Source organism: Hyperolius riggenbachi, chromosome 1, assembly GCF_040937935.1.
Source record: "Hyperolius riggenbachi isolate aHypRig1 chromosome 1, aHypRig1.pri, whole genome shotgun sequence".
Taxonomy (NCBI): domain Eukaryota; kingdom Metazoa; phylum Chordata; class Amphibia; order Anura; family Hyperoliidae; genus Hyperolius; species Hyperolius riggenbachi.
In genome coordinates, this window is record NC_090646.1 from 83,827,695 (window position 1) to 83,854,137 (window position 26,443).

At 45.6% G+C, this 26,443-nt stretch overlaps 1 protein-coding gene and 1 long non-coding RNA gene across 4 annotated transcripts in view; one reads left to right on the top strand and one right to left on the bottom strand.

The window, feature by feature from the left end:
• Window positions 1–23,536, top strand: part of LOC137563455 (uncharacterized) — an 80,820-nt gene extending 57,284 nt beyond the window's left edge. The window contains exon 3 of the long non-coding RNA XR_011030358.1: window positions 23,362–23,536. This is a non-coding gene — a long non-coding RNA (uncharacterized lncRNA). The remainder of the gene's footprint in view (window positions 1–23,361) is intronic.
• The window catches only part of FAM193A (family with sequence similarity 193 member A), a 127,561-nt gene continuing 103,123 nt past the window's right edge, over window positions 2,006–26,443 (bottom strand). For all 3 annotated transcript variants that reach the window (XM_068275897.1, XM_068275887.1, XM_068275879.1), the window contains 8 exons: window positions 23,388–23,660; window positions 21,879–22,161; window positions 20,491–20,677; window positions 16,813–17,046; window positions 16,134–16,283; window positions 6,591–7,395; window positions 2,858–2,939; window positions 2,006–2,143 (listed from right to left, as the gene is read on the bottom strand). In XM_068275897.1, coding sequence (XP_068131998.1) covers window positions 2,050–2,143; window positions 2,858–2,939; window positions 6,591–7,395; window positions 16,134–16,283; window positions 16,813–17,046; window positions 20,491–20,677; window positions 21,879–22,161; window positions 23,388–23,660 — 2,108 coding nt within the window. In that variant the 3' untranslated portion in view covers window positions 2,006–2,049. The remainder of the gene's footprint in view (window positions 2,144–2,857; window positions 2,940–6,590; window positions 7,396–16,133; window positions 16,284–16,812; window positions 17,047–20,490; window positions 20,678–21,878; window positions 22,162–23,387; window positions 23,661–26,443) is intronic.

Below are 26,443 nucleotides of genomic sequence, written 5' to 3' on the forward strand. Positions count from 1 at the left end.
TACTTACTTATAGGGGTGCTTGCTCCTCGGGCCCACAGCCCGTATGGGATGCGCCATCTTACAATGGATCGGCCACACCTGCCAAATTTTGTAGTCCTTGGCAGTGTCTCCTGCATCAATGCACACTGGGAGATGTAGTCCGTGGATGCGAGTAATGGAGTGTGCGCCCCCTCACAGACCCCGTTCCCCTTATGAGAAGGTTCACTTAAAAATTAAATTTCCTGGTGCTCAGTTGCCTTTAACCACTTGCCGACCGCGCACTCATACCGCGCGTCGGCAAAGTGGCAGCTGCAGGACCTGCGACTCAGTTCTGCGTCGCCGGCTGCAGGCTAATTAATCAGGAAGCAGCCGCTCGCGCGAGCAGCTGCTTCCTGTCAATTCACGGCGGGGGGCTCCGTGAATAGCCTGCGGGCCGCCGATCGCGGCTCGCAGGCTAAACGTAAACACAAGCGGAAATAGTCCGCTTTGTTTACATTTTTACAACGCTGCTAACAGTAGCAGCGTTGTACCAGATCAGCGATCCCTGGCCAATCAGCGGCCGGGGATCGCTGTCACATGACAGGCAGGAGCCTGGTAGAGGCTGCACAGGACAGATCCGTTCCTGTGCAGCCTCGGATCTCCGAGGGAAGAGAGGGAATTTCGCCGCGGAGGGGGGCTTTGATGCGCCCCCCCCCCCCCCTGCAACACCCAGGCAGGCGCGATCAGACCCCCCCAGCACATCATCCCCCTAGTGGGGAAAAGGGGGGGGGCGATCTGGTCGCTCTGCCTGCACCCTGATCTGTGCTGGGGGCTGCACAGCCCACCCAGCACAGATCAGCTAAAACAGCGCTGGTCCTTAAGGGGGGGGGGGGGGTAAAGGGTGGGTCCTCAAGTGGTTAATGGATCTCACCTGTTAACTCCCCAATAGTGTGATTGGTTATATAGTAGCCATAACCTAACAAAAATGGATTAGCACATGGGGCACTAATATTCAGTAGTGATGCATTGTGGGAAACCACAGTTGCTCACTCAAAGCTGAATTTTCACAAATGCCTTCTGCATATGTAGCTGAGTGTAGTTTTCTGAGCATTGCTTTTTAGTAGGAGGTCTTTTCAGTCTCCTTTAGTCCGCTGTACTTTTCTAGGGGTTCTGGGTCACCCCGAGCTGCTTGGGTATTCTAGAGCACCGACATCTTTGCAAACACTTTTTTGCGGTTAGGAATGCAATAATTACACCAATAGAACACAGATAAAAAACAGACAATTCTGCCATACTAATGTATTCCATCTTTCAAAAAGAAAGACATGATTTTAATATTACTTAACAATATGTTAAAAAAGTAGCCATTTTGGCTTCATTGTTAATACAGTTATACACTCTATAACAGATTGATAGTGTGAGTATTTTTTTTTCCTTTTTTGTTTTGTTTTTTCCTCTTACGTTCTCATTATGTATGCATTTCTTACACAAGCTGGCTACAGTCCGGAAGAAAAATAAAAATAAGATCAGAACACAAACAAAGCGTAACTTGTACACTTCTTTTTTTCAACGGTAGATTGTGTGAACTGGAGGGACGCTCGCCTGTTAGGAGTTCTCTGTGACGGGTGGGGAGACTGAGGGATTGAGTGAGCGTATGTGTTCCATTCCGCTGGCCAGTAGTCTGTGTAATAGAACATAGCGCACTGCAGGAAACATGGATCATCGTGGAGGATGCAGCTAGCTGTATGACGCCTCTATATAACCCAAGGAACCATTCTCAAGTCCGAGGCCAAGGCAATTAAAGAGGAGAGCGTATTGCTACAACCAGTCTCACGCACGGACTACAAGCACACGAGCTAACAAATTCAGGTAGAAAGTGGCATTTTAACGGGGATTTTTTTCTTTTTCTTTTTTTGTCAGACCAGCAAGACTCATCAGGCCAAGGGGGGTTCAGTGCAGATCCACACAGCACTGGGGGGACAAGGCAAGGCAGCACTGGCTCATGGCCTGATAAAGCGCTCAGAACAGCAGGGCGTAACGCAGTGGGCGTGGTTTCTGCAGGGTGTGCCCCCTCTTTAATGGTTTACAAGTTCAGTGTGCAGCATAGGTGGTCTTCTTCAGGCTGAAGTTGGACCAGTTGATTGAAAGTCTTTGCCTGGTTTGCCGGGCAGAATCTAAGCAGAACCTGTAAAAGGAAGCAGAGGAAAAGAGCTCCATGAATACTGGGGAATTTGGTGAGCTTTCCACATGTCACTAAACAGTAGGGATGATCAATCAGATGCAAATACTTCTGAAAATTATGTAAATTTTTATGCAAATGTATGCAGCTTGAAAAAGGACCAATCAATATAAATCTGGGTTTAAATTGACTGGTCCATTTTTAAACTGCATACATTTGCCTAAAAATTTGCATAAACTCGGAACAATTTGCGTATCTGTGATCATCCCTACTAAACAGAAGATTGTATGCAGTTTGGAATTAAACTGAAACTGACAGGAAGTTCATCCGATTCCAGGCTACAAACTATTTGTATGGAAAAGTATTTGCACTTCATTTCACTGACCATCTCCAACAACAACAACAATACTGAGTTTGTACATATATGTGCAGTTACTTTTCTAAACAAACCTTTTCAGGCACAAGGCTCTACCCCTTTTTTCAGACCAGAGCAATTTTTTCCACTTTTCAACAGTGATCACTGTGATTGGCTCACAGAACCAGCTTTGAATTTCTAGCACTGCTTTAACTTCCTGGCCATTTTGAAGAGTTTTCCTTCTGACTTTACTAGCCAGCCCCGTAGAACACTCAAAGACACATCTCACTCCGCCACCCCAATCAGGAAGCCTTCACTGTCTGACTTTGTGTACACCAAAATGATTTCACTTTTCTGTTATTTACCTTTTGAAGTATTCTACTTCTCGTTCTGTCTCGTCCATGTCCACATTATCAAGATCGATGTCTTTTGGTAGAAAAACATCATCTGGAAATAAAGAAAAAAATTACTTTTAAGTTCAAAAACTACTATCAGGCAGATTGGATAAGAAAAAGCAGGAGTTTCCTGTGAAAGCTAAAGGAGGCCTCCAGAGATGTCACAAGTGGAGGATACATAGACTATACCATATTTTCTGCCGTGTAAGACGCTCTGGAATATAAGACGCACCTAGGATTAGAGGGCAAAAACCATGGAGAAAAATATATATGCTAAACCTGGTGCGTCCATATTTCAGGAGTGCCTTTTAATGTTCTCCCCCAATTGTCCTCCTGTGTCCCCTTCTGTCCCTAGGTGTCCATTTCAGTCCCCCCCCTCTGTCCCTTGCGAGTCCCAAGGTGTCCTTCACTCTGTTCCGTGTCTCCTCTGTCTCGCTCACTTCTGTGTTGCTGCTCTGCCCTGCTCCCTCCCCTGTGCCTCTGCAGTGAACTGTATAGCGGCAGGTCTTAATTTAATCCATGGCACCCAGGAGGATTGCCGACCTCTTCCCTTCCGTGCGGCTCACTTTAGTGATCGGCTTGGGGGGGGGGGGGAGCAGTAAAGACACAGGGGAAGAAGCAGAACAGAGCGATCACACGGGGACAGAAGCAGGACTACACAGGGGAATCCCTGACGTGGCGGTGATACGTATTGGCGTGCGTTCGTACGTCGGGGATTCCATGCATTTGCTGTATAAGACGCGGGGAATTTTCTCATTTTTTGGTGAGGAAAAAAAGTGTGTCTTATATGATGGCAAATACTACACTTTACTGTCTCACAATTTAATACAAGAGTGAAGATTGGCAGAAGGTCCCACCTGGTGTCACCCTTTCTAAGCTGTAGGCAACACACAATCCAATGTGGCTTGGCTAGAGAAGCAAGTCGTAACTCTTCCATGCTGTGATAGCAGGTCTGTGCACACCTGCCTGGGAAAAAGACAGCCTATGCAGCGCAGGTAACACTCACTACAGCGAACTGACTGCAATGTTCATTTCCAATATGTACATTTCTTTTGATCTCTTTTTACATTTACAGGTTATTAACTTTTTTAATATGTACATGAATAAATGTGTTAAGGTGTCCTCAGGCACAATAGTTCTTTGGTTTAAATAGCTAAGGTCTGCCATTTCAATTAACCTTATCCTACATCATTTTTTTCTATTATCAAACTCAAAGATCTTCGTTGGCTGAAAACTTGCTAAAGTTGCCCATTAACTGTACAATCTTAAACGATCGGACAGTGGATTGTTACCACTTGCATCAGTAGATCAGCTGAAACCTTGCCTAATATCTATACCACCGCAACATTCTCTTATCTGTAGAAATCTATGCATCCATTATGCATTTACTAGTCCCGCCCATACTGTTTAACCCCTTATCTGCCAGGGATCAATGTGCATGTGGATATACAGGATCTTCTCAAAAAATTAGCATATTGTGATAAAGTTCATTATTTTCTGTAATGTACTGATAAACATTAGACTTTCCTATATTTTAGATTCACTACACACAACTGAAGTAGTTAAAGTCTTTTATTGTTTTTCTTATTGATGATTTTGGCATACAGCTCATGAAACCCCAAATTTCCTATCTCAAAAAGTTAGCATATTTTATCCGACCAATAAAAGAAAAGTGTTTTTAAAACAAAAAAAGTCAACCTTCAAATAATTATGTTCAGTTATGCACTCAATACTTGATCGGGAATCCTTTTGCAGAAAGGACTCCTTCAATGCGGTGTGGCATGGAGGCAATCAGCCTGTGGCACTGCTCAGGTGTTATGGAGGCCCAGGATGCTTCAATAGCGGCCTTAAGCTCATCCAGGGTGTTGGGTCTTGCCTCTCTCAACTTTCTCTTCACACTATCCCACAGATTCTCTATGGGGTTCAGGCCAAGTGAGCACAGTAATACCATGGTCAGTAAATCATTTACCAGTGGTTGTGGCAGGCACTGTGAGCAGGTGCCAGGTCGTGCTGAAAAATGAAATCTTCATCTCCATAAAGCTTTTCAGCAGATGGAAGCATGAACCCACTTTTGAACCAGAAACAGCGGCAGAAGCGCCTGACCTGGGCTACAGAGAAGCAGCACTGGACTGTTGCTCAGTGGTTCAAAGTACTTTTTTCGGATGAAAGCAACTTTTACATGTCATTCGGAAATCAAGGTGCCAGAGTCTGGACTGAGGAACACTGGGGAGAGGAAAATGCCTGAAGTCCAGTGTCAAGTACCCACAGTCAGTGATGGTCTGGGGTGCCATGTCAGCTGCTGGTGTTGGTCCACTGTGTTTTATCAAGGGCAGGGTCAATGCAGCTATCTATCAGGAGATTCTGGAGCACTTCATGCTTCCATCTGCTGAAAAGCTTTATGGAGATGAAGATTTCATTTTTCAGCACGACCTGGCACCTGCTCACAGTGCCACAACCACTGGTAAATGATTTACTGACCATGGTATTACTGTGCTCAATTGGCCTACCAACTCTCCTGACCTGAACCCCATAGAGAATCTGTGGGATATTGTGAAGAGAAAGTTGAGAGACACAAGACCCAACACTCTGGATGAGCTTAAGGCCGCTATCGAAGCATCCTGGGCCTCCATAACACCTGAGCAGTGCCACAGGCTGATTGCCTCCATGCCACGCCGCATTGAAGCAGTCATTTCTGCAAAAGGATTCCCGACCAAGTATTGAGTGCATAACTGAACATAATTATTTGAAGGTTGACTTGTTTTGTTTTAAAAACACTTTTCTTTTATTGGTCGGATGAAATATGCTAATTTTTTGATAGGAAATTTGGGGTTTCATGAGCTGTATGCCAAAATCATCAATACGAAAAACAATAAAAGGCTTGGACTACTTCAGTTGTGTGTAATGAATCTAAAATATATGAAAGTCTAATGTTTATCAGTACATCACAGAAAATAAATGAACTTTATCACAAAAGGCTAATTTTTTGAGAAGATCCTGTATATAGCGATGATGGGCAGATTAAGCCAAGAGACAAATTAAATCTCTCTCTGATTGAATCTGATTAAAGAGAGAGCTGTTGGATGCCCATACACTGCAAACCCCAATCAATTTCAGCATGAAATCTTTGTGAGGCCGCATCTGCCTAAAATGTTAGATTCCCCCCTTCCCTGTGCATATACTTTACCAGTTCACTGCCTCCGAATCCATTGTACTTCTCTGCATTGGCGCCCCACAAGGCTGCCGGCGTTATAGGACGTCACACACGTACCCCAGTGATAAATGCCAGTAGTCACGGGATGTGAATGCGGAAGTACGGTGGAGACTCGGGGGCTGCAGACAGGTAAAGTATTAACATGCAAGGCACCATCTAACATTGGGGGGTTTAGTGGCGTTCTGGCGCATTCTTCGTTCATAATCACACGTCGAAAACGCTGTGCACCTGGTCAAAGACATCAGCCCAAGATTTCCCAGCATGACTGATCAATACATTAGAATCATTGACCGGGCGTGCTTTTTGCGGTGTCAATTTTTATCCAATTTAATAATAGAGTAGGATGGTCGATGGGTCGCGAACTCAGATGTGTGGTCCCCTTTAACCTTTTGCCCAGTGTCCATAGTGCTCCACTTGTGTGAAAGGCCCAAATAAACACTGCACTAGCTTTGGACAATATGCTAACAGGTAAATAAAATGTGTACTACATACCAATAGAATTGTTGACTTTGTCGCCTTTCTTCTTCTTATTCTTTTTGCTTTTGCTCTTGGGCTGAGGGGATTCAGCATTCGTCTGCATCTTGTTCAGCTGCTCACCGACAATGGTGGACTCGCACACAGTTACTTGTTTCTCCTCTTTCACATGATTCAGCTGCTTCTTATTGTTACCATTGTTTATCTTCTTCTCCTCCTTCTTCAGCTCAATCACAGGAGCAACTTCTACTGCTCGGGATTTGGTGTCATTCTGAGCTTTACATTTTGGAGGGACTTCGGGGTGTTTGGTGGCTTCGGATTTCTTCACCTGCTCTGGACTTTGTTTAGGAGCTTGTGATTTAGGTTGCTTCTGCTTGACGTTATTCTCCTTGTGGTGAACCAAATCCAGAAGGAGGGAGAGCTGGTCCTGCTGCTTTGCCTTCACTTCTTTAGCAGCACAGGGCCTTGAATCTTTATCGTTAGCATGATTTGGGAGTTCGACCACAGGATCCGATGAGGGACTTGGCTCGGTTTTTTGAGTCCGCCTGGCCGGTAATGGTACAGAACCAGCATCGTGCTCTAAAGTGCCATTGTGAAGAGCCTCGGAGTTCAGTTCTTTAGTGGGTACAGAACTATGCGTTTGATGTTCTATCTTGTTACTGTCCTTACTGGCTCGGTCCCTTTTCTTTTTCTTTAGGGCATGACATTCCTGGTGTCGCTGGAACTCCTGCTTCAGCCTCTCTTCAGCCTCACGCTGTTCTTCTAGAAGTTGTAGCTCCTCCTGTTCACGGGATTCAGCTTCCTGCCGCACCTTTTCCTCCAGCTGAATATAAGGAAAGAAAGGATAGAAATATGTAATCACTATGACAAACTGACCGTTCCTCTGTACTGGGATGTACTGCAATGGTCTACATGAGAGCAATTTACAAAGAAAATCATGTCAGTGTGGGAATCTCCATTTGGAAGACGCTTCAACCCTATCCTTATAAACTGGTGAGCTATTGGGTGATGCAATGTAGTTATAGGATAATGCATTAAATGGCCCTTATTCAAAAAAACCTTAATTGCTAGTTGTGTATTTTATGGACTAAACCCCTCCTCTCCCTCTTTTTTCGGCTGCCAGTTGCTGAAAAATTCTTAACAAAGATGAGATTGAAAAGCATCTCATAACAGAAACACTAGTGATGGGTCATTCGCGAACGAGCCGGCTCTAAGAGCCGATTCTTTGACGCAAATCAGAGGAGCCGATGCCCACTCTGGGTAGAGCCGATGCCTCAGCCACCCCACGCAGCTCTGCTCTGTAATAAAGGGAGCTGTGGCATGCCGAGAGTTGTAGTCCTCCTGCAGCTTGTAGGGGTGTATGAGGGGGGGGGAGCAGAGCAGCAGCAGGAGGGATTGCTCCACTCAGAAGCAGCCTGGAGTTGTCATGGAGACGGGGCGGGACTTTTCTTCCGTGTCTGAGTGGCATGAAGAGCCGTTTGAGAGCCATACGAGACGGCTCTTTAATGGGAGCCGAGCCAAAAGAGCCGATTCTCTTAAAAGAGCCGGAATTCCCATCACTAAGAAACACAAGTAAGGCTTATTGAATCAGGACCCAAGTATATCAGTGGAAGATGCTATTTGTGGCGAGTTAAACGGGGACATTGCGAACCCTGAATCACAATGTCCAGCATTGAGCACAGGAAGTCAGATCTATCAAAACTATACCAAAAGAAAACTCAAGAACACCAGGGCCAAAACTGAGACTGGGCGGCAATTCAATCTTTTGGAGGGGCCAGCAGCACCATGGAGGGTTTCAGAACTAAAGCGAGAAACACGATACTGGGAGGGATGGAAGAAGCACCAGGTAAGTAAATAGCCCTCATTAATGTACTGCCACATCTCGCACGGATTGTCCAGAGCACACAGGTTCTGCCCATCCCCAACTACAGTACATTTGTTATTAGTTCTGCCCTCATTACCACAATAGGATGGTCACCACTGTGCCAATGTAGGAGGATGGAACTCAGGATAGGCAGATGGAGGAACCGAAGCTGGCGCTAGTCTACTTTAGGGGACCCACCGCAAATCCCCATAGAGGATTTGAGCTGTGCTGAAAACGGAAAGAATTGCTGCTTTCAGCTTGTTGAAAACACCACAAGTCATATATCTTTGTAAAGCTTAGACTCTGCTCTAACGAATGATGACACAGTCGGTGAGCAAACGCTGAAGCTCACTGCGTAGGAGGCGCCGTACGGGTTGTGTGTAAACACCGGTGGGGTTAATCCTTCACCACCCCAGCAGCTGGCAGCTATCAGTGAGGACAACTTACACCACGGACTTTGAGATGATCCATGACACCATGTTGCTGGATGGCAAGGGTGCCCTCCTGGCCTGCCGGATCCCGTGGTGTCCTGGCCCAGGGAAGGGTCACGGCTGATGATGATGATGATTCTGTCGTTGGCTGGGTATGCCCGGGGAACTATCATACGTGACTCACCAATTCTCCGGCTTCAAAAAAAAAAATAAAAAAATTTCTGCCACGCCCCCAGCTAACAATCCTTCCAATGAGGAGGGAGAAAAATATCAGAAGCACAAAACTAAGATGGCCGACGGAGCTTCGATCGCGGCGGATCGGCATCTCGTACGCGGTCAGTTTCAACTTTTGCTCACCGAAAGTGACATCATTCGTTAGAGCAGAGTCTAAGCTTAACAAAGATATATGACTTGTGGTGTTTTCAACGAGCTGAAAGCGGCAATTCTTTCCGTTTTCAGCACAGCTCAAATCCTCTATGGGGATTTGCGGTGGGTCACCTAAAGTAGACTAGCGCCCCGAAGCTATAGGCAGTTACATAAATTACAGCTATAGCGGCGCTCACTGTGTACTTTGGGCACCGAGCCTGAATTACGGAAAGTGGGGACCTACATCTAACAACAAATAGACTTTACAGTAGCGGATAGTTTTAAAGTTTGATAGGGGAACAAGTAGTACAGGAACGGCAATGACTCCTGCAAGGTCCATAGATGAGCCCTACCTGAGAAAGCTGATGTAATGCCTGAACATTCTTAATTCATACCAGAAGTTTGATGCACTTCTTCCTCTGTCTTTTCCTTTGTCTTTTGCAGGCGATTACAGCCACCTTACGGCTGCAGCTGTCTCCACTTCCCAGCATGTTTTTATAGAGAAAGCACATCTATAGACTAAACCACAGGTGTAAGCATGCTCGGACAAACTGCGGCCAGTTGACTGTTAAACAGCACAGTTTGCAAGCAGCACCTGCTCACCCAACAGCCGATCTGCCAGGAATCCTATATACTAAGGCCCCTTGTCCACTAGCTGCGTTTCCATTGGGTTTGCGTTTTGAAAAATGTATTTTCATTCATGCACAGCCGTGTCTGTGCATACTTAACCACTTAAGGACCGTGCTCACTTTCAGCTTTCTGTGCTGAGTGGGCTCTACAGCCCACAGCACAGATCGTAATTAACCACTTGCCGACCGCACGCTTATACCGTGCGTCGGCAAAGTGGCAGCTGCAGGACCAGCGACGCAGTACTGCGTCGCCAGCTGCAGGCTGATTAATCAGGAAGCAGCCGCTCGTGCGAGCGGCTGCTTCCTGTCAATTCACGGCGGGGGGCTCCGTGAATAGCCTGCGGCTTGTGCTGGGGGCTGCAGAGCCCACCCAGCACAGATCCCATCAAACAGCGCTGGTCCTTAAGGGGGGGTAAAGGGTGGGTCCTCAAGTGGTTAAGCTAGGGCGACCAGACTTCCCCCCCCCCCCTTTTTTCCCCACTAGGGGGATGTCCTGCAGGGGGGGGGGGTCTGATCGCCGCCGGCTATTATGGTTCAGCGGGGGGGGGGGGGGGGCTCCTCAAAGCCCCCTCCGCAGCGATTTCTGCCCTCTTTCCCCTTACCTCCCTCTCCGTTTGTGGGCTGTGCAGGACGGATATCCGTCCTGCGCCGTGTAGTATAGGCTTCAGCCTATCAGAATGCTCCTTTACGACGCTGCTGCTCAGCAGCGCCGTATGATGTAAACAGCGGGGATTTCTTCCCCGCGTGTTTACATTACGCGTGCGAGCCGCGATCGGCGGCTCGCACACTGTTCACGGAGACACCCTCCGTGAACTAGCATGGAAATGCTGCTCGAACGAGTGGCAGTTTCCATGGGAAACCACTAACGACCCGCCGACGCCTGTCAGCGTGAGGCAGTCGTTAAGTGGTCAATTGTGCACCTGTAAGGGGCGGCTTGGGCAGTAGCTTAGTGAGGCAGTTGTGATGTGTGCGTGCATCCGCGTCCATGCATATTTAAAGCGGATCCGAGATGAAAAACCAACTATAACAAGAAACTGGTCTATACATCTTATCTAAAGTTTAGATAGTTTACAAAGCATATCTAGCTGCAAAAAGCTTCAAAAGTTTATGATTATTCCTGTGACACAATGAGGGCAAAATTACATACCCCAGCCTTGAAGTCAAAGATTCAGCTGAAAAAGTAACTGTAGTGCTGCATATGGCTGTCTACTACCACAGTGGGTATCCATGGTTACAAGACCTCCACTCATAATACATATGAACACAGCAGCTGCATACTTCAGCACTAATATAAAAAAAATATATATACACAATGCCCCTGTACAAAAAAAAAAAAAAATGTGCTAGCCAATATCGTGTAGCTGCCTACCGCCTGCAGCCAGGGAAAATGAAATGCCTGTAATAGGAAATGGGAGTGGGAGCACACCATTAATCATCAATAACGGGAAAGTCTAACTAGAGTTTAAAGGGACTCCGAGCAGTGCAGAAACTATGGAAAGATGCATATCATTTTAAAGCTCTCTTTCTCCGCTTTCCAATGATATATAAACTGCCGCCATACGCCTTTTAGTTTTCGCTATTTTCGCGATTGAAATTGCTGCAGCCGCGATTTCGATCGCGAAAATAAAGAAAACTAAAAGGCGTAGAGCGACGATTTAGGTGTCGCTAGAAAGTGGAGAAAGAGAGCTTTAAAATGATATTCATCTTTCCATAGTTAGTTGTATTATACAGGACGACACTTTCCCCAGTGTCAGCAGCTCCATTCAGCAGAAAAAGTCGGCCTGTGTAATACAATGTAACTATGGAAAGATGGATATCATTTTAAAGCTCTCTTTCTCCTCTTTCTGGCCACACCTAAATCGTTGCCCTCTGCCTTTTAGTTTTCTTTATTTTCGTGATTGAAATTGCGGCCGCGGCAATTTCAATCGCGAAAATAGCGAAAACTAAAAGGCGTAGGGCGGCGTTTTACCTATCATTGGAAAGAGGAGAAAGAGAGCTTTAAAATGATATGCATCTTTCCATAGTTTCTGCACTGCTCAGAGTCCCTTTAAAAGGAAGGGGGGTGCCTAAAAACTTAGCTTTTCGGCAGATTAGATCACAATAAAATATGTCCCAACATGCAAAGATTTTCAGCAAAAATGTTGATCTGACCAAATGGACGTGCCATAGTGCCAGAGTGGGATTTTTTAGCCAAATCGAACATATGAGCACTATAAATTATTTTATTCCTATGTTGATGTCACAATAGGTTGTAAAAAAATCTGACAGGATGTGGACTAGTCCATCTTCCTCATGGGGCATTCTCAGTATTACCATTCTTTGATTTGTACAAAAATGCCAGCCTCCCTACTGGTTTGCACACTATTTTGGTAGTTGGACTGGCAGATTGCCATTCAGTAAGTGCTTTTGAAAATAAATAAAACCCTTATGGTGGCTATACATTTTTTTCATTTTTCTTTATTCGATAATTTCGTTGATTATTCCGTTAGATCGCAAATAAAGATTTTTCTAACATGTCGATTGTATTTTCATTGAAAAAACTGGATTAAAAAAAAAAAAAAGATCCTTTTAAACTCATTCGATTAGATCGTTTTGGTTGAATAAATGGGAAAATTGAACGTTTTTATTGTACTGTGTATGTGCACCATTAGAATCCTCCATGAGAAGATAGACTAGAACAAAACCTATCAGATTTTGACTGCTTATTGTGACAGTGACATAGGGAAAAAAATATTTATAGTAAATTTTACTCTGGGACAAACGTACAATACATATATTTTTATAATTGGTCACCATAGTGGTTTTTAAAGGATCATATATCCAGGTTACATTTTCAAGCACTTCACTCTCGAAACACTGTTCCAATGGCTGGAAGCAGCATGGGGAGGATAGGATAGGTTGGTAGTTAAGCTTCTGCCCAATGGCTGTCTGGCCAGATGGTTGGGTCACTTAAGCCTGCAGATGAAGACCCTGGCGTTATAGATAGAAGGGGGAGGAGTTTGTTAGAAAAAGTGCACTTTAACAGACTCTGGACCACCGATAGTTAAAACTTATTCAGCAATTGTGGCTGCCAAAGCCTGATGTGGTGTAGTTTTAACACCGGTGGCTCCCAAACATGGGACACAATATCACGTCCACGCCGGCGGAGATCTACGCTGGAGTTCCATGCATTAATCAGAATGCAATTTTCGTTGGCTTCTCACCACCTGATCCCTGTGAACCAATCAGTGATCAGGAAGTGAAAAAACTGCAAAAAAAGTGGATCCGAGATAAACTTTTACTCATTGCATAATTGTGTTCCTTTCATATAGTTTATAGGGCATTCCTCAAGCCAAGTACTTTGTTTTTGTTTTAATACTCTAATTCACCATAAACTAAACAAGCCTCGCCCACAGCTTTTCACAGTGCCTTGGTACTTTCAGACAGTAGCAGGGCTTATGGGAGCTCAGTCTGGGCAGGAGGAGGGAGAGGTGTTACTAGCCAGAGATTTCAGAGGCAGAGGGGAGGGGGAGGAGGAGAGGGGACTGAATGTCACAGGCTGAGGGCTGGAGATGCAGACCAGCTTGCCTGTGTGTAATGTGACAAACAGAACATGGCTGCTCTTATTGAATCACAGGAATAAATAATCATATTCTGTTGAAGCGGTTTGCAGCTACTGTAGATTTGCTGTGTAAACTATCTAAACTTTAGATAAGATATATAGACAAGTTACTTGTTATAGTTCGTTTTTCATTTCGGATCCGGATTTAAAAGGACCAGTGACTTGTCTAAAATGGGCTAAGGTGTAAGTAGATGGTAGTTTATTCAAATCTGAGAATGTACTCCCGCAATGCATTGTGGAACCTGTAGTTCCTTAACAGCTGGAGAGCCAAGTTTGCAGACCACTGCCCAAGGGCAATAAAAAGAAGACACTTCATCCCTAGGATTTGGTCAACAAGATCCATCTAATTTCAGCTGGCGTGTAAATTTAATGCAAACTGTATGTAGCTTGGAACTGAGCAGTACATTTCCATACAAGTCAGAATAAGGCTCCATTTACAACCGCAATGCAAAACGCAATTTGCATTGAGGTGTTCTGTGATTTTTTGGGAAATTGCGTTTTCCGATTTTCATCCCAATGAGTGAGAGCCGTGATGCAATCACCGGGAAAAGGCTATATGCAGCACGTTTGCAATCGATGGAAATTGCAAAAGCGCCGCACTCACTGAAGTGCGAGTTATCCCCATAGGATTACTTGTGCAGCAGCACTTTGCTGATTGCCGGCAATCAGCAAAGCAAAAATCGCGCCCTAATATCTCGTGGACGCCCTCCACAGCACAAGTTAGCATGTCCATACATTACTCGATTTTCAGCATAGATATTCAGCCAATCTGATCATAATCCCAAGTCAAGTAGTCAGCACACCAGGCTTCTCTTGAGCAAAAAGAATGAGTCTGATTTATTCTTTCAAAGTGTGTGTCAAAACACCATTGATGTGACAATTGTGTCAGGGCCAGGCAGGGTCCCCTTCTTCAGACAGAGCAGACATGTTTTGACACACACTTTGAAGGAATAAAGCCAACTCATTCTTTTTTGCTCAAGAGAAGCCTGGTGTGCTAACTGACTACTTGACTTGTGATTAGATTAGGTGTTTGCTTTGCACCCCAGGTTATGCACCCATTTCATGTGGTAAGGAGTTAAAAACAAGGAACACCAAGAGCCCCAATACTGTAATATGTACTGGTAAATGGTTACTAGATAGAGTAAATATTAATACTCACAAACCAGGGTTACCATTAGGCAACCACTGTAAAGGCAGGTGGGGAGATTTTCCTGACCCCACTCAGGAATAAGAAGTCGCTCTCTGTAGATGAGAAAAAGGGGGTTCAACCCTCCACCCAGGGTGGACTCAATATTATGCAGTAGAACAGAGACGCCAAGAGGATAAAAGGTAGTTTAAAAACAAAAATTCTTGGTAAATAGAGGAGGTAGTGGTGGACTTACCTCCTCTAAGTAGACACACAACGACTGCAGTAAAGACAGTCAATTTATTTTATTAACTCCAAATATGCAACGCATTTTGCAGGTTTGATCCAGCTTCATCAGGCAATAACAACGGAGCAATAGCATATGTGGTCAGTAGAAGAGCCAGGCACCCCTGGTAAGGAGTGTCACCTCTGGACTAAATACTACAATCTGATCATAATGATCGAATCTAGCAAAGATCGATGCTGCAACATGGTCACCCAATCGATCCCTCCGATCGATTTCCGGCCGAAATTGGTCAAAAAGGATCGGTTGGACATACTGGAAATTCTCACTCACAAGGCCCTCATTGGGTATGTGGCGGTAATGGTATTCAATTTCATGGCAACTGATTGACGCCCGGTTGGACTCTCCCCCCCCCCCCCAAATCCATGTTTACCCCTGTCCCTCCCGGCTTGTAGGGAGTGTTGCATGGTCACCTGTCACGCCAGTGCGACCCCTCCTATGTCAATTGTCTTTCTTCATTGCCGCCAGTACTACAGGACATCACCGTATGCACCGATATCACTACATGCAGCAGTGTCAAGGGGTGCAGGAGCCTGCAGAGGCAATTTGAAAAGACACTGGAGTCGTCATGGTGGGTGACCACTCCCCCTCGGGCCCGGAAGGGATCCGATGGTTAATCTGCCGGCAGATCGAGGGATGCCCTTCAGTTTCAAGCCAAGGAACTAATTACTTAGTGAAGTAAGGATGAGAATGAAAGCCCTGTACATTGTTCTTCTATAAAAGTGTCACAAATGGCAACCTCCATATAGGAATGGTCAACGAGATACAAATTGTGAGATGATGCAGCATTATACAAATGTGGCTCTAAAATTAACCAATGAAATCCTGCCGAGGTAAAATTCGATTGGTCCATGTTCAAGCTACATAAATCTGCATACAAAATTTGTATACTCCTGCATCAACTCAAAATAATTTGCATCTCATTGAACATCCCTACTCCCATATTGACATCCTGTAGGGTCGTTTTATCCTGTGTGGGTGAAGAGATACATTCTAACACATTCACATTTCCCCCCACCTCCAGATCAATCAATCAAGCCCAGCATGTCAGGACCACATCTAGAGGCTGCAGAGGACTGCTGTGACTGTGTAGCCGATGTAGATGTGAGGGCGTGGCAGGAGTAAGCATGGATCTGGTGTGTGGGTGTGGCAGGAGTAAGCATGGATCTGGTGTGTGGGTGTAGATTTGGTACCTTGCACCTAAGGATGCTTCCCAGACACTGCTGGCCAAGATGCTAACCTGCTGCTTTTCCGGTCGTTCTCGGTCCGGCTCAGCTTCCGCTTTTTCAGTCTGTTCCTCAGCCGTGCTGGTGCAGGTTCCCTGCATGGTCTCCTCTGAGCCAAGCACATGGCTAACAATAAAATTCATAGCTGGGCTCGCCCCATACTCCTATGGGGGTAGCACATGGGTAATTATATCATTAGAATGAAATTGGAAAAATATATAGAGATATTTACGTAAATATAAATTACGGTTATAGAAAAAAATATAAAAAAACTATGAAGCACTGTATTAGTAGCGGACTTATTGAATACTTGGCTTGCTGTGGAACACATGACTGCCACATGGAAGGATCTGCTTGTGAAAGGACAGCCACCTTCAATCATGGAGGGCAGGTTCCAGCAGCACAGGCACAACAGGTCTGGCTGACATCACAAATGTGCACTTCTATACAATATAGTCTGTTTATACATATACAACATAGCTAGAGCTGTGTGCACTGCAAGACTACAGTGTAGCATTGTGAGGTCTATAAGTGGCTTAGCATGACTGAGAAACAGGCAAGAACAGCATGCACGCCCAATGCCAACCTACGTATGCAACCAGCCTGCCTGTAAGTGCATCTAAACAGTAAGGCTACACTGAAAACAAAAAGAAAAGAAAGGAAATGAGTAGATAAAATCCAGGCGGCGCTCACCTTCCTCTGCTTGTGTCTCGCCCGTTTAGCTGCCCGCGAGGTATTCACAGGCTTGGCTTCTGAGCTGTTTATAAATTGTACTAGGTCCTCTACTTTCCGATGGTCGATGACGCCAGTTTCCCTTTCCAAGACCTGCTCTGGTTTTTTGGGCTGCTCCTCTTTCCTCTTAGTCAGCCTGAGCCGGAGTTTCTCCCTCATTTCTGTGTAATTTCTACTGGTTGGGGCAGATGGCGGCTAAACATAAAGAGAGGTTGTCAAGCAAATTCCTGTAAGCCGGCATCTTTTATACATCATGCTAGAAGCCGTAATATGCTACTGTGGGATCAGACAGGTTCCCTTTTTTGTATACAAGAGTATCATTGTACCTGTGTTGCTCAGTTTAGTTTTTGGTGTTTTAAAGAGAACCAGAGGTGGGGTTCTGACAATGCTATCCGCATACAGAGGCTGGGTCTGCCTATACTGCCCAGCCTCTGTTGCTATCCAGATCCCCCCTAAGCTCCCCCTGCGCTCTTCTATCCCCCATAAATCACAGCAGCGCTGTTGACACGCAGCGTGTCACAACGGGCTGTGTTTATCTATGTACTGTCAGTCTCGGCGCTCCCCCCAGCATCCTGCATAGCTCCGGCGTCTGCCCGCGTCCCTTCCCTCCCCGCTGATTGGAGGGAAGGGAGGCAGGGGGAGTGCCGAGACTGACAGTACAAAGGTAAACACAGCCCGCACCGCGCGGCTGTGATTTATGGGGCATAGTAGAGCGCAGGGGGAACTTAGGGGGGATCTGGATAGCAACAGAGGCTGGGCAGTATAGGCAGACCCAGCCTCTGTATGCGGATAGCATTGTCAGAACCCCACCTCGGGTTCTCCTTAAGGTGCCTATTAAAAAAATGGTACATTTTTTTCCCATTAGATACAATCTTTCTATGCATTTTTATACGATCGAAAGTCATCAGAAGGGAAATATCGATTGTTCCCATAAATGGGTAATTTTCGCTCTTTCGATTCAATCATAAAACCCAACTTTCGAATTGATTACATTTTCTGTTCCGATCAACCACAGAAATGTTTTGCATCAATTTTTGCCACACTGCAAAGTTTTATGTACAATTTCGATCGTAAAATTTGTGTCAAAAGATTGAATCTGATGAAAAAAAAATTGTACCAATAATAAGCACCTTTGAGGACATCTGAAGTGAAAAGTATATTGAGGCTGCCATATTTTATTTCTTTTTAAACAATACCAGTTGCCTGGCAGTCCTGCTGATCCTCTGCCTCTAATACATTCAGCAATAGACCCTGAACAAGCATATGCATATCAGATGCTCTGACTGAAGTCTGACTGAATTAGCTGCATGCTTGTTTCAGGTGTGTGATTCAGACACAGCCAGCGAGATTTAAGCCCAATCTACACGATACGATTGTTTGTGCGATTTGATTACCATTCTATTTACGATCCGATTAAATCCGACATGTCCGATAAGGATTCGATTCAATTTTATTTGCCATGGCAAAACAATGGCAAATCGAATTGAATCGAATCCTGATCGGACTTGTCAGATTTAATTGTATCGTAAATAGAATCTTAACCGAATCGCACAAAGAATCGCATCGTGTAGATGGGGCTTTACATGACTGCCAGGAAATTGTTATAGATTAAAAAGAAATAAATATGGAGGCCTCCGTATACCTCTTGCTTTAAGTTCCACTTACCTATCATCAACTAGAAGCAGTGATAAGTAAGAGGAGGTGCAAGGGTATGTAATAAAGAGGTAAAAGATGTAGGAGGGAAAAGATCAATCCAGTAATGATCATTTGGGAGTGAAAGTATCCAGATTGATGCCATAGAAACGTCTGGAGCTCTATATCACTTTCAGTGGGCTACAGTTTAGAGCACTTTGGTAAGCATAGTGGATAGCTTGTTTGCCTTCCGGCGCTAGTCTCCAGTTTAAAAGGCATAGGCCTCAATTCACTAAGATCATGCTGGAGATAATAAGGCAAGAGAAAACTTACCTCACACAGTGAGAGAGTTATCTTAGCTCTTCATTCCTTACGTTACCTCCTCTGTAGTTAATTTACCTCCTCTGTAGTTAATTTACCTCCTCTGTAGTTAATTTACCTCCTCTGTAGTTAATTTACCTCCTCTGTAGTTAATTTACCTCCTCTGTAGTTAATTTACCTCCTCTGTAGTTAATTTACCTCCTCTGTAGTTAATTTACCTCCTCTGTAGTTAATTTACCTCCTCTGTAGTTATTTTCACACGCAGTTAATTAACGGCCTGTCTTTAACTCTGGAGTTATTTTAAGGATTGGAGAGTTAACTTAAAGACAGAAGAGTTAACTTTAGGTTTGCCAGAGGTAAAATGTTTCCTGAATACTACATGCCTTATCACCTTGGTAACAACTCTAGAAGAGTTATTAAAGACAGGAGATACGCTTAGTGAATTGAGGCCATAGAGTTTAGATATTAGTGAGCAATCAAGCGGTTGTTGATGGGCAGCCCATCTAATAAAGTTCGGGAGCCTGATACTGTCCCTTCAATAGTCAGCAATCCAATGTATCAGTACACAGTTTTCCAGAAAGCGCACTCTTTATTGAGCCATATGTTTCCACAAGAAAATAGCCGACAATTGTTTTAGGGCCACGCATGATCCCCCTTTATCAAGGCGAGATAAAGGGGGACCCTGCGTTGCCCCCGAAACACTTGTCGGCTATTTTATTGTACTGTATTTATAAAGCGCCAACATATTATGCAGCGCTGTACATTAGTTAAGGTTACAGACAATATGTAGGGGTGACATACAGCAATAAGACGAAGGAATACATGAAAACCAGATCACTTAGCACAGTATGAGTACAAGGTAATGCTTAGTCAGTCACTGGATGGAGCATGGGGATTAAGCAAGTAGAGTTCACTCAAAAGCATAGCGTGATCAGGTAGGAGACATAAGGAGGAGGACCCTGCCCGAAGGCTACAGGGAGAGGTGGGGACATGAAAGGTAGGGGACCAGAGCTCAGCTGTGGGTTTAGAACACTAGTGAGGGGAGGTAGGCCAGAGTAAAAAGGTGAGTTTTGAGGGTCTTCTTGAAGATGGTGGAGGGGGAAACTCTAATGGGGGGGGGAGGGGGGGGGGAGTGCCATAGTGTTGGAGCAGCTCTTGAGAAGTCCTGGAGGCATGCATGGGAGCAGTCAGGCGAATTTCATTGGAGGAGCGGAGTGAGCGGCTAGGTGTTTACCTCTGTAGATTTGTAGGTCAGACAGAATCTTGAATAGAATTCTGGACTGGATAGGGAGCCAGTGGAGGGATTCACAGAGGGAAGCCGTCTTGGACCTAGATGGAGGCAATTCTGGCTGTCACATTCATGATAGACTGCAGCGGGGCAATTCGGGTCATAGAGAGACCTGACAGAAGGGCATTGCAGTAGTCAAGGCGGGAAATGAGGAAAAATATGGCTCAATAAAGAGTGCTTTCTGGAAAACTGTGTGCTGATACACTGGATTGCTAGATATTCGTGTGGGCTCTCTTGACCACGTGGGCTCTCTCCATCCCACGGTGCATCTCTCGATGCGTTCCAAGCAGCGTCACATGACTACTACGCTTCCTACGTGACCAAGGCTTGGAGCGCAGCGTGGGACGGATTAAAGAAGACGGCTGCTGGGTAAGTTATAAAGAATAAATGATTCTCACCCCTCCATGTCCAAAGAATTCACAATAGCAACAGTCACAATACTTCCCCTCTTTCTGATTGGTAGAGGTGGATGTACTGGAACTGTGTTCCGAACAGCTGTCCTCGTCCTGACTCTCCTCCCCGTCATACGGCTGGTGGTCGTATGCGCCATTGTTTTCGCAGCGATGTCCCTCACAGTCAGGGTCACTAGAATACAAAATGTCAGTGGGGCTCATGTTATATACGATACCAAAACAAGAAAAATGCCAGACTATTACCAGGTAACAATATTAACAGTATCAAACTTATACATACATAGCAGATATGGATACTCTCAAACAAAACTGGTCTACTCCCCGAGGAACTTTAGATATGGTGGATTGCAGAAGGTACTAAACTCCACCGTGGAGGCAGATAAAGACCGCGTTGAGAGATAATCTAGTGTGTGTAAAGTACACACAACCCTCCCCCTGGTCTAAACATCATCCGGAATCTTTAGCAACCCCCGAGCAACCCCAGAGTGCAGTGTTTGCCTCCTCACCCCGCCCACCTGAAGTTGTGATCTACACATTGACCCTCCTCCCTGTTACATAGTTACAGACATGTCTCTAGGCTGCAGGCTAGTTGTGCGCATGTACAGTTTCAGGCACCCAATCTGTCACGAGAGTTACGAACCAGGGGGAGACAGTCCTCCATACTTTAAAAAAAACAAAGTGACAAAAGTCTAAAGTGTACATGGGGTTTGCTGGTTATGTTTCAGTCCTTTAAAGGGATACTGTAGGGGGGTCGGGGGAAAATGAGTTGAAGTTACCTGGGGCTTCTAATGGTCCCCCGCAGACATCCTGTGCCCATGCAGCCACTCACCGATGCCCCGGCCCCGCCTCTGGTTCACTTCTGGAATTTCAGACTTTAAAGTCTGAAAACCACTGCGCTTGCGTTGCCGTGTCCTTGATCCCGCATACTGCGCAGGCCCAGTATGGTCTGTGTCTGCGCAGTATGCTCCTGGTGACATCAGCGGGATCGAGGACATGGCAACGCAGGCACAGTGGTTTACAGACTCTAAAGTCTGAAATTCCAGAAGTGAACTGGAGGCGGGTCCGAAGCATCGGTGAGCGGCTGCGCGGACACAGGATGTCTGCGGGGGACCATTAGAAGCCCTGGGTAAGTTCAACTCATTTTCCCCCGACCCCCCTACAGTATCCCTTTAAGTTGGCATTTACAAAATGGGCATTTTGTTAGGAGAAATAATAAATAGTAGAGAGTCAACTTTTAAAAAAAAAAAAAATCTTCAATCAAAAAAAGAAAAAAATTAAAAATAAAAAACCCCATAAAAGTATATTAAATGCAAAACACATACAGCTACAGTATATATAAAGTAAAGCGAGGGCCTGCCTGCCCAGCCACTCACCTGCATACACTAGGAGGAGCACTGAGTGTGCCGTCTGTGGTTGAGGTTGGAGGAGCAGCAGTACTTGGACAAAATGTTAGATGAGGGTCAGCAAATCCCGGCGCCGTAGCAGCCGCCTTGGGGAAGGACTGAGGATTCATATTGGGAAGGTGCGGAGTGGCAGCAGATGAATGTGTACCAGGAGAAAGGGATGGGAGAGAGGCTAAGCTTGTCGGACTATTTCTTGGTGCAACCGGTGTAGAAGGGTGCCTATGGTCCTCTTTAATATTGTGAAATACGTCACCTAAAAACGGAAGAAAGAAGTTTAGCCAAAAATCTCTCCTTGAAATTCTTAGGCACATAGGAGCCATATATAACAATTTCAGAAAAGGAAAAAAAAGTGGGCGTTTTCATTCCTGGTCATGGTTTTAGTTTAACTATATGACATGCAGATAAATCAAAGGCAATAAGCCTGTTCTGGCCAAAGCTGATTGCGAGTTTTAGGTGTACAACAGTGGGGACCAATCACCTACTCCTATTTTCGCAACTACATGTGCTTATTCCTGTTTACCCCACCCACATGACAACATCTGCACCCCTCCGTCGGGCCTCCGCCCCCTCCATAGCAACAGAATGTGTTGTCCGCTGTACAGCTGAAACCGCATCTGTACAGCACTGGCCCAGCAAAGCTCCCCAAAGGATCTGGTTCTAATCCCTGACGGGCAACACCATTCCACAATGTGTACAGGCCTTTACACTAGCCGTGAGCAAGACGTCAGAATTCGATTTACTGATGGAGTTGCAGGTCTGCATTTTAATTATCTCCCCTCTTATGCAGCTTGAAAATGGATCGATCAAATCCTGCCGAGGTGAAATTCGATTGGTTCACTTTCAAGCTGCATCAACTTAGTATTCGCATCTCATTGACTGTCCACCTGTGTCACATGCAGCCCAATTGGCTAGCAAAAAAAAAAAAAAAATAACACTAATGGACTGTTGAAGTTTACGTGCCTTCATGGCATAGGCCTTCAGAAACCTGAACAGCTGACTTCAAAGATGTTCTACAAAGCTAGTTGTGGAAAGGTAACAGGAACCTGTTCATTTGGTGTGTACAATGGCTGTTCTAGCCACAGATGGACTATTCAGCTAACATTCACCCCCAACTGCTAAGTACATAGCCACTTGCTGGATGCCATGGAAGAGGGGTCTTCACCCGATATATAGAGAGGAACTACATTGGGATCGCTCTTTTGCAAGGACGAGACATGGAAGGAGAAAGGCCCAAGCATGTGTGTATGATGAAAAATAGACAGGATGCCTACCTTGCGTTTTCCCCATTCCCTTTGCTAGCACTTAATATTTCAGATGGCATAACTTGCACATTTATTTATTGGTAAATAAACCTATCCTTTTTAATGAGATCAAGCAGTCGGTAATAAACATAAGCTAGAGTACATTCTACATGGACTAATTTATAATTCTCATATATAAATGTATCTTTCAGGCAAGCACAGATTCTCTTCTCCTCACCTATTGAAGAAGGCCTCTTGGATGATACTTGAAATTGGTTACTACTGGACTGGACAGTGGTGGCTGTGCAGGATACGGAGGAGGTTGCTGAGGACGTTGCCATGACAACTTTATTTGCTTCTATAAAGGCATCCTGGAAATTATAAAGACATTTCTTCTTGGCAGTGTTTTTCTTCTCCGTGACGTCAGGTGCCGGAGTTGTGTCGCTACTAGACGTTGTGGGGAGTGCTTCAGGTCTGATTTCAGGTAGTGCCGGCCCTAAAATATCACCCCCTGAAAGGAAAATAAAAACAGTAATGAGCAGAAAGTCTGCCTTGCACGTTTGTTTTATGTGCCCCATATTAAACAGTCTGTGCAGCAGGAAAACCCATTTATATGCTTTCCCAAGACAAGCCACATAACGTTTATACTGCACTTTTCTCCTGGCAGACTCAAAGTGCCAGGTGTGCATGATCTTTTAGCAGTGCATCCATCTGCACCCAGCACTGCACTTAAAGGGGTTCTGTGGAGCAAATTAAAAACAAAAACCTGACACTTACCTGGGGCTTCTATCTGCCCCCTGCAGCTGTAATGTCCCACACCATCATCCTACAATTCTCCGTTAGCTGCCGCCGGTCTAATTCTTTCTCAATTAGAACTGCGGCTGCGCAGCCGTGCGCATGCTCACTCCTGCATGTGTCATCAGTAGCTTACTGTGCAGGCGCAGTAAAAGAAAACTTCATACTGTGCCTGCGCAGTAAGCTCCCGATGACGCGCACAGGAGTGAGCACTATTCCTCTATTTAGACCGGGATGGGCAGTGGGGATAGAATCCCCAGGTAAGTGTCAGGTTTTTGTTTTTAATAGACTCCACAGAACCCCTTTAACCTTCCCAGCGTTCAATTTCCCCAGGATTTCTGTGCAAACAGTGATAACATTTATTTTTAAAACTTTTTTTTTCCTGTAACTTGCCAAAATGTGTCAAGCAATGGTCTAGTATGCAGTGCAGGAGAGTATTGATGTGTATGCATGTTTATACTGTTCACAGCATGTTTTTTTGAACGGACATTTCTGTCCATACCGCTAGGGAGGTTAAGGACAAAATGGGCTTGAGGTGCAGCAAGTCCACCGCATTTGTGCAATGTCACTCAGAAGTGCTGACATAGCGTAGAAGCCACGGATTGGTTTGCTTCTTAATTTAATCAAATTAACAAAATACATTTATATACTGATGACCTTTCCTGCAGTGATTTACAGAGTACAAATTGCTCATGTTATTAACTGTCTCTGACACAAGTACATCTCAACTGATATGGATTTGGATGCTGCCATATTTATTTACTTTTTAAACAATGCAGATTGCCTGGCTGTCCTGCTGATCCTCTGTTTCTAATCTAGTTTAATCTAATTTAATACTCGAAAGCCTCATCTACACACGTGGATGAGGCTCCGATGTGTGTTATCAATACACAGGTCGGATCTTGCTACCGCCGATTCCCTGCTCGTTCCCCGCGAGGGGACAATGGCAGGGAATCGAGCAGAAAATAAGCGGCGCGGGGACGAGCGGGTATCTAATCCGGCGCGGGCGAGCGGGGACGCGGAAGAGGCGATCCGGCGGCTAACCGGCGTGTAGATTTAGCTTAAGACACAGACCCTGAATAAGTATGCAGATCAGGTGTTTGAAGTCTAAATACATTAGTCACATGCTTATTTCTGGTGTGATTCAGACACTACTTCAAGCAAATACACAAGACTACCAGGCAACTGGTATTGCTTAACCACCTTAGCGGTATGGACGAGGTCAGCTCGTCCATTACCGCCAGAGGGTGCCGCTCAGGCCCTGCTGGGCCGATTTTCCTCAAATAAAAAGCAGCACACGCAGCCGGCACTTTGTCAGCCGCGTGTGCTGCCTGATCGCCGCCGCTCTGCGGCGATCCACCACGAGCAGCGGCGAAAGAGGGTCCCCCCAGCCGCCCGAGCCCTGCACAGCCGGAACAAATAGTTCCGGCCAGCGCTAAGGGCTGGATCGGAGGCGGCTGACGTCAGGACGTCGGCTGACGTCCATGGCGACGAAGTAAGCAAAACACGGAAGGCCGCTCATTGCGGCCTTCCGTGTTACTTTTGGCCGCCGGAGGCGATCAGAAGAACGCCTCCGGAGCGCCCTCTAGTGGGCTTTCATGCAGCCAACTTTCAGTTGGCTGCATGAAATAGTTTTTTTTTTTATTTAAAAAAACCCTCATGCAGCCGCCCTGGCGATCTTAATAGAACGCCAGGGTGGTTAAGGCTCATACACACGGGGTACGGCCGTCGCCGCAACCACGTGGCACACGCGTGTTGCGGCGACAGTTCGCCCGTGTGTATGACGCACGCGCGCACCCCGAACCGTCGCCCGTCGGAGCTGTCACCAGGCGATTGACATGTTCAATCGCCGGCTACAGCTGTCGCCGCAACCTCGCCGGAACTGTCGCCAGTCCCGCATGTGTATGCCGGCTAGCGACAGCAACCCACACACAGCACACGGAGCTTCCGGCGGGGGGGAGGAACCTCGGCGACAGCTTCCGCCGCATCGCTAATCCCTCTGCTGCCGTGTGGATGTAGAGGGACTTTGCGACGAGCTGTCGCGCACACGCTCCCGTGTGCTAGCGACAGCTACAATTGTCCCCCCTTGTGTACTTAGCTTTAAAGTGAACTAAGCAGCTCCTGGCTTCAAATAGCTGCAAGGGCTGCCATTGTTCAGAAGCTCAACGCCTGCTGTTTTACAACTAGCATTGTCCAGGCTAGGTGTGAAATTCTTCAACTGTAACTGATGTTTTCTGTTTGAAGTACAATGGGGGTTTGTTTGTGGTCAGTTAAAGCGGACCCAAACCAAACATTTTTTTAATTAAAAATATTTAGTTGCACCACTCTGATACATACAAATATAAATAAACACTCCTTCAAGCCTATGAGCATTTCACTACATGCTTTTCACCCTTCTCTTTTAATCACTAGGGTTATACTGGGGGCAGCCATTAGCAATTCCTCCATTGCCGGACACCATCTACTCCACCAGTTTGCCGGAAAAATGCCGGCAATTTG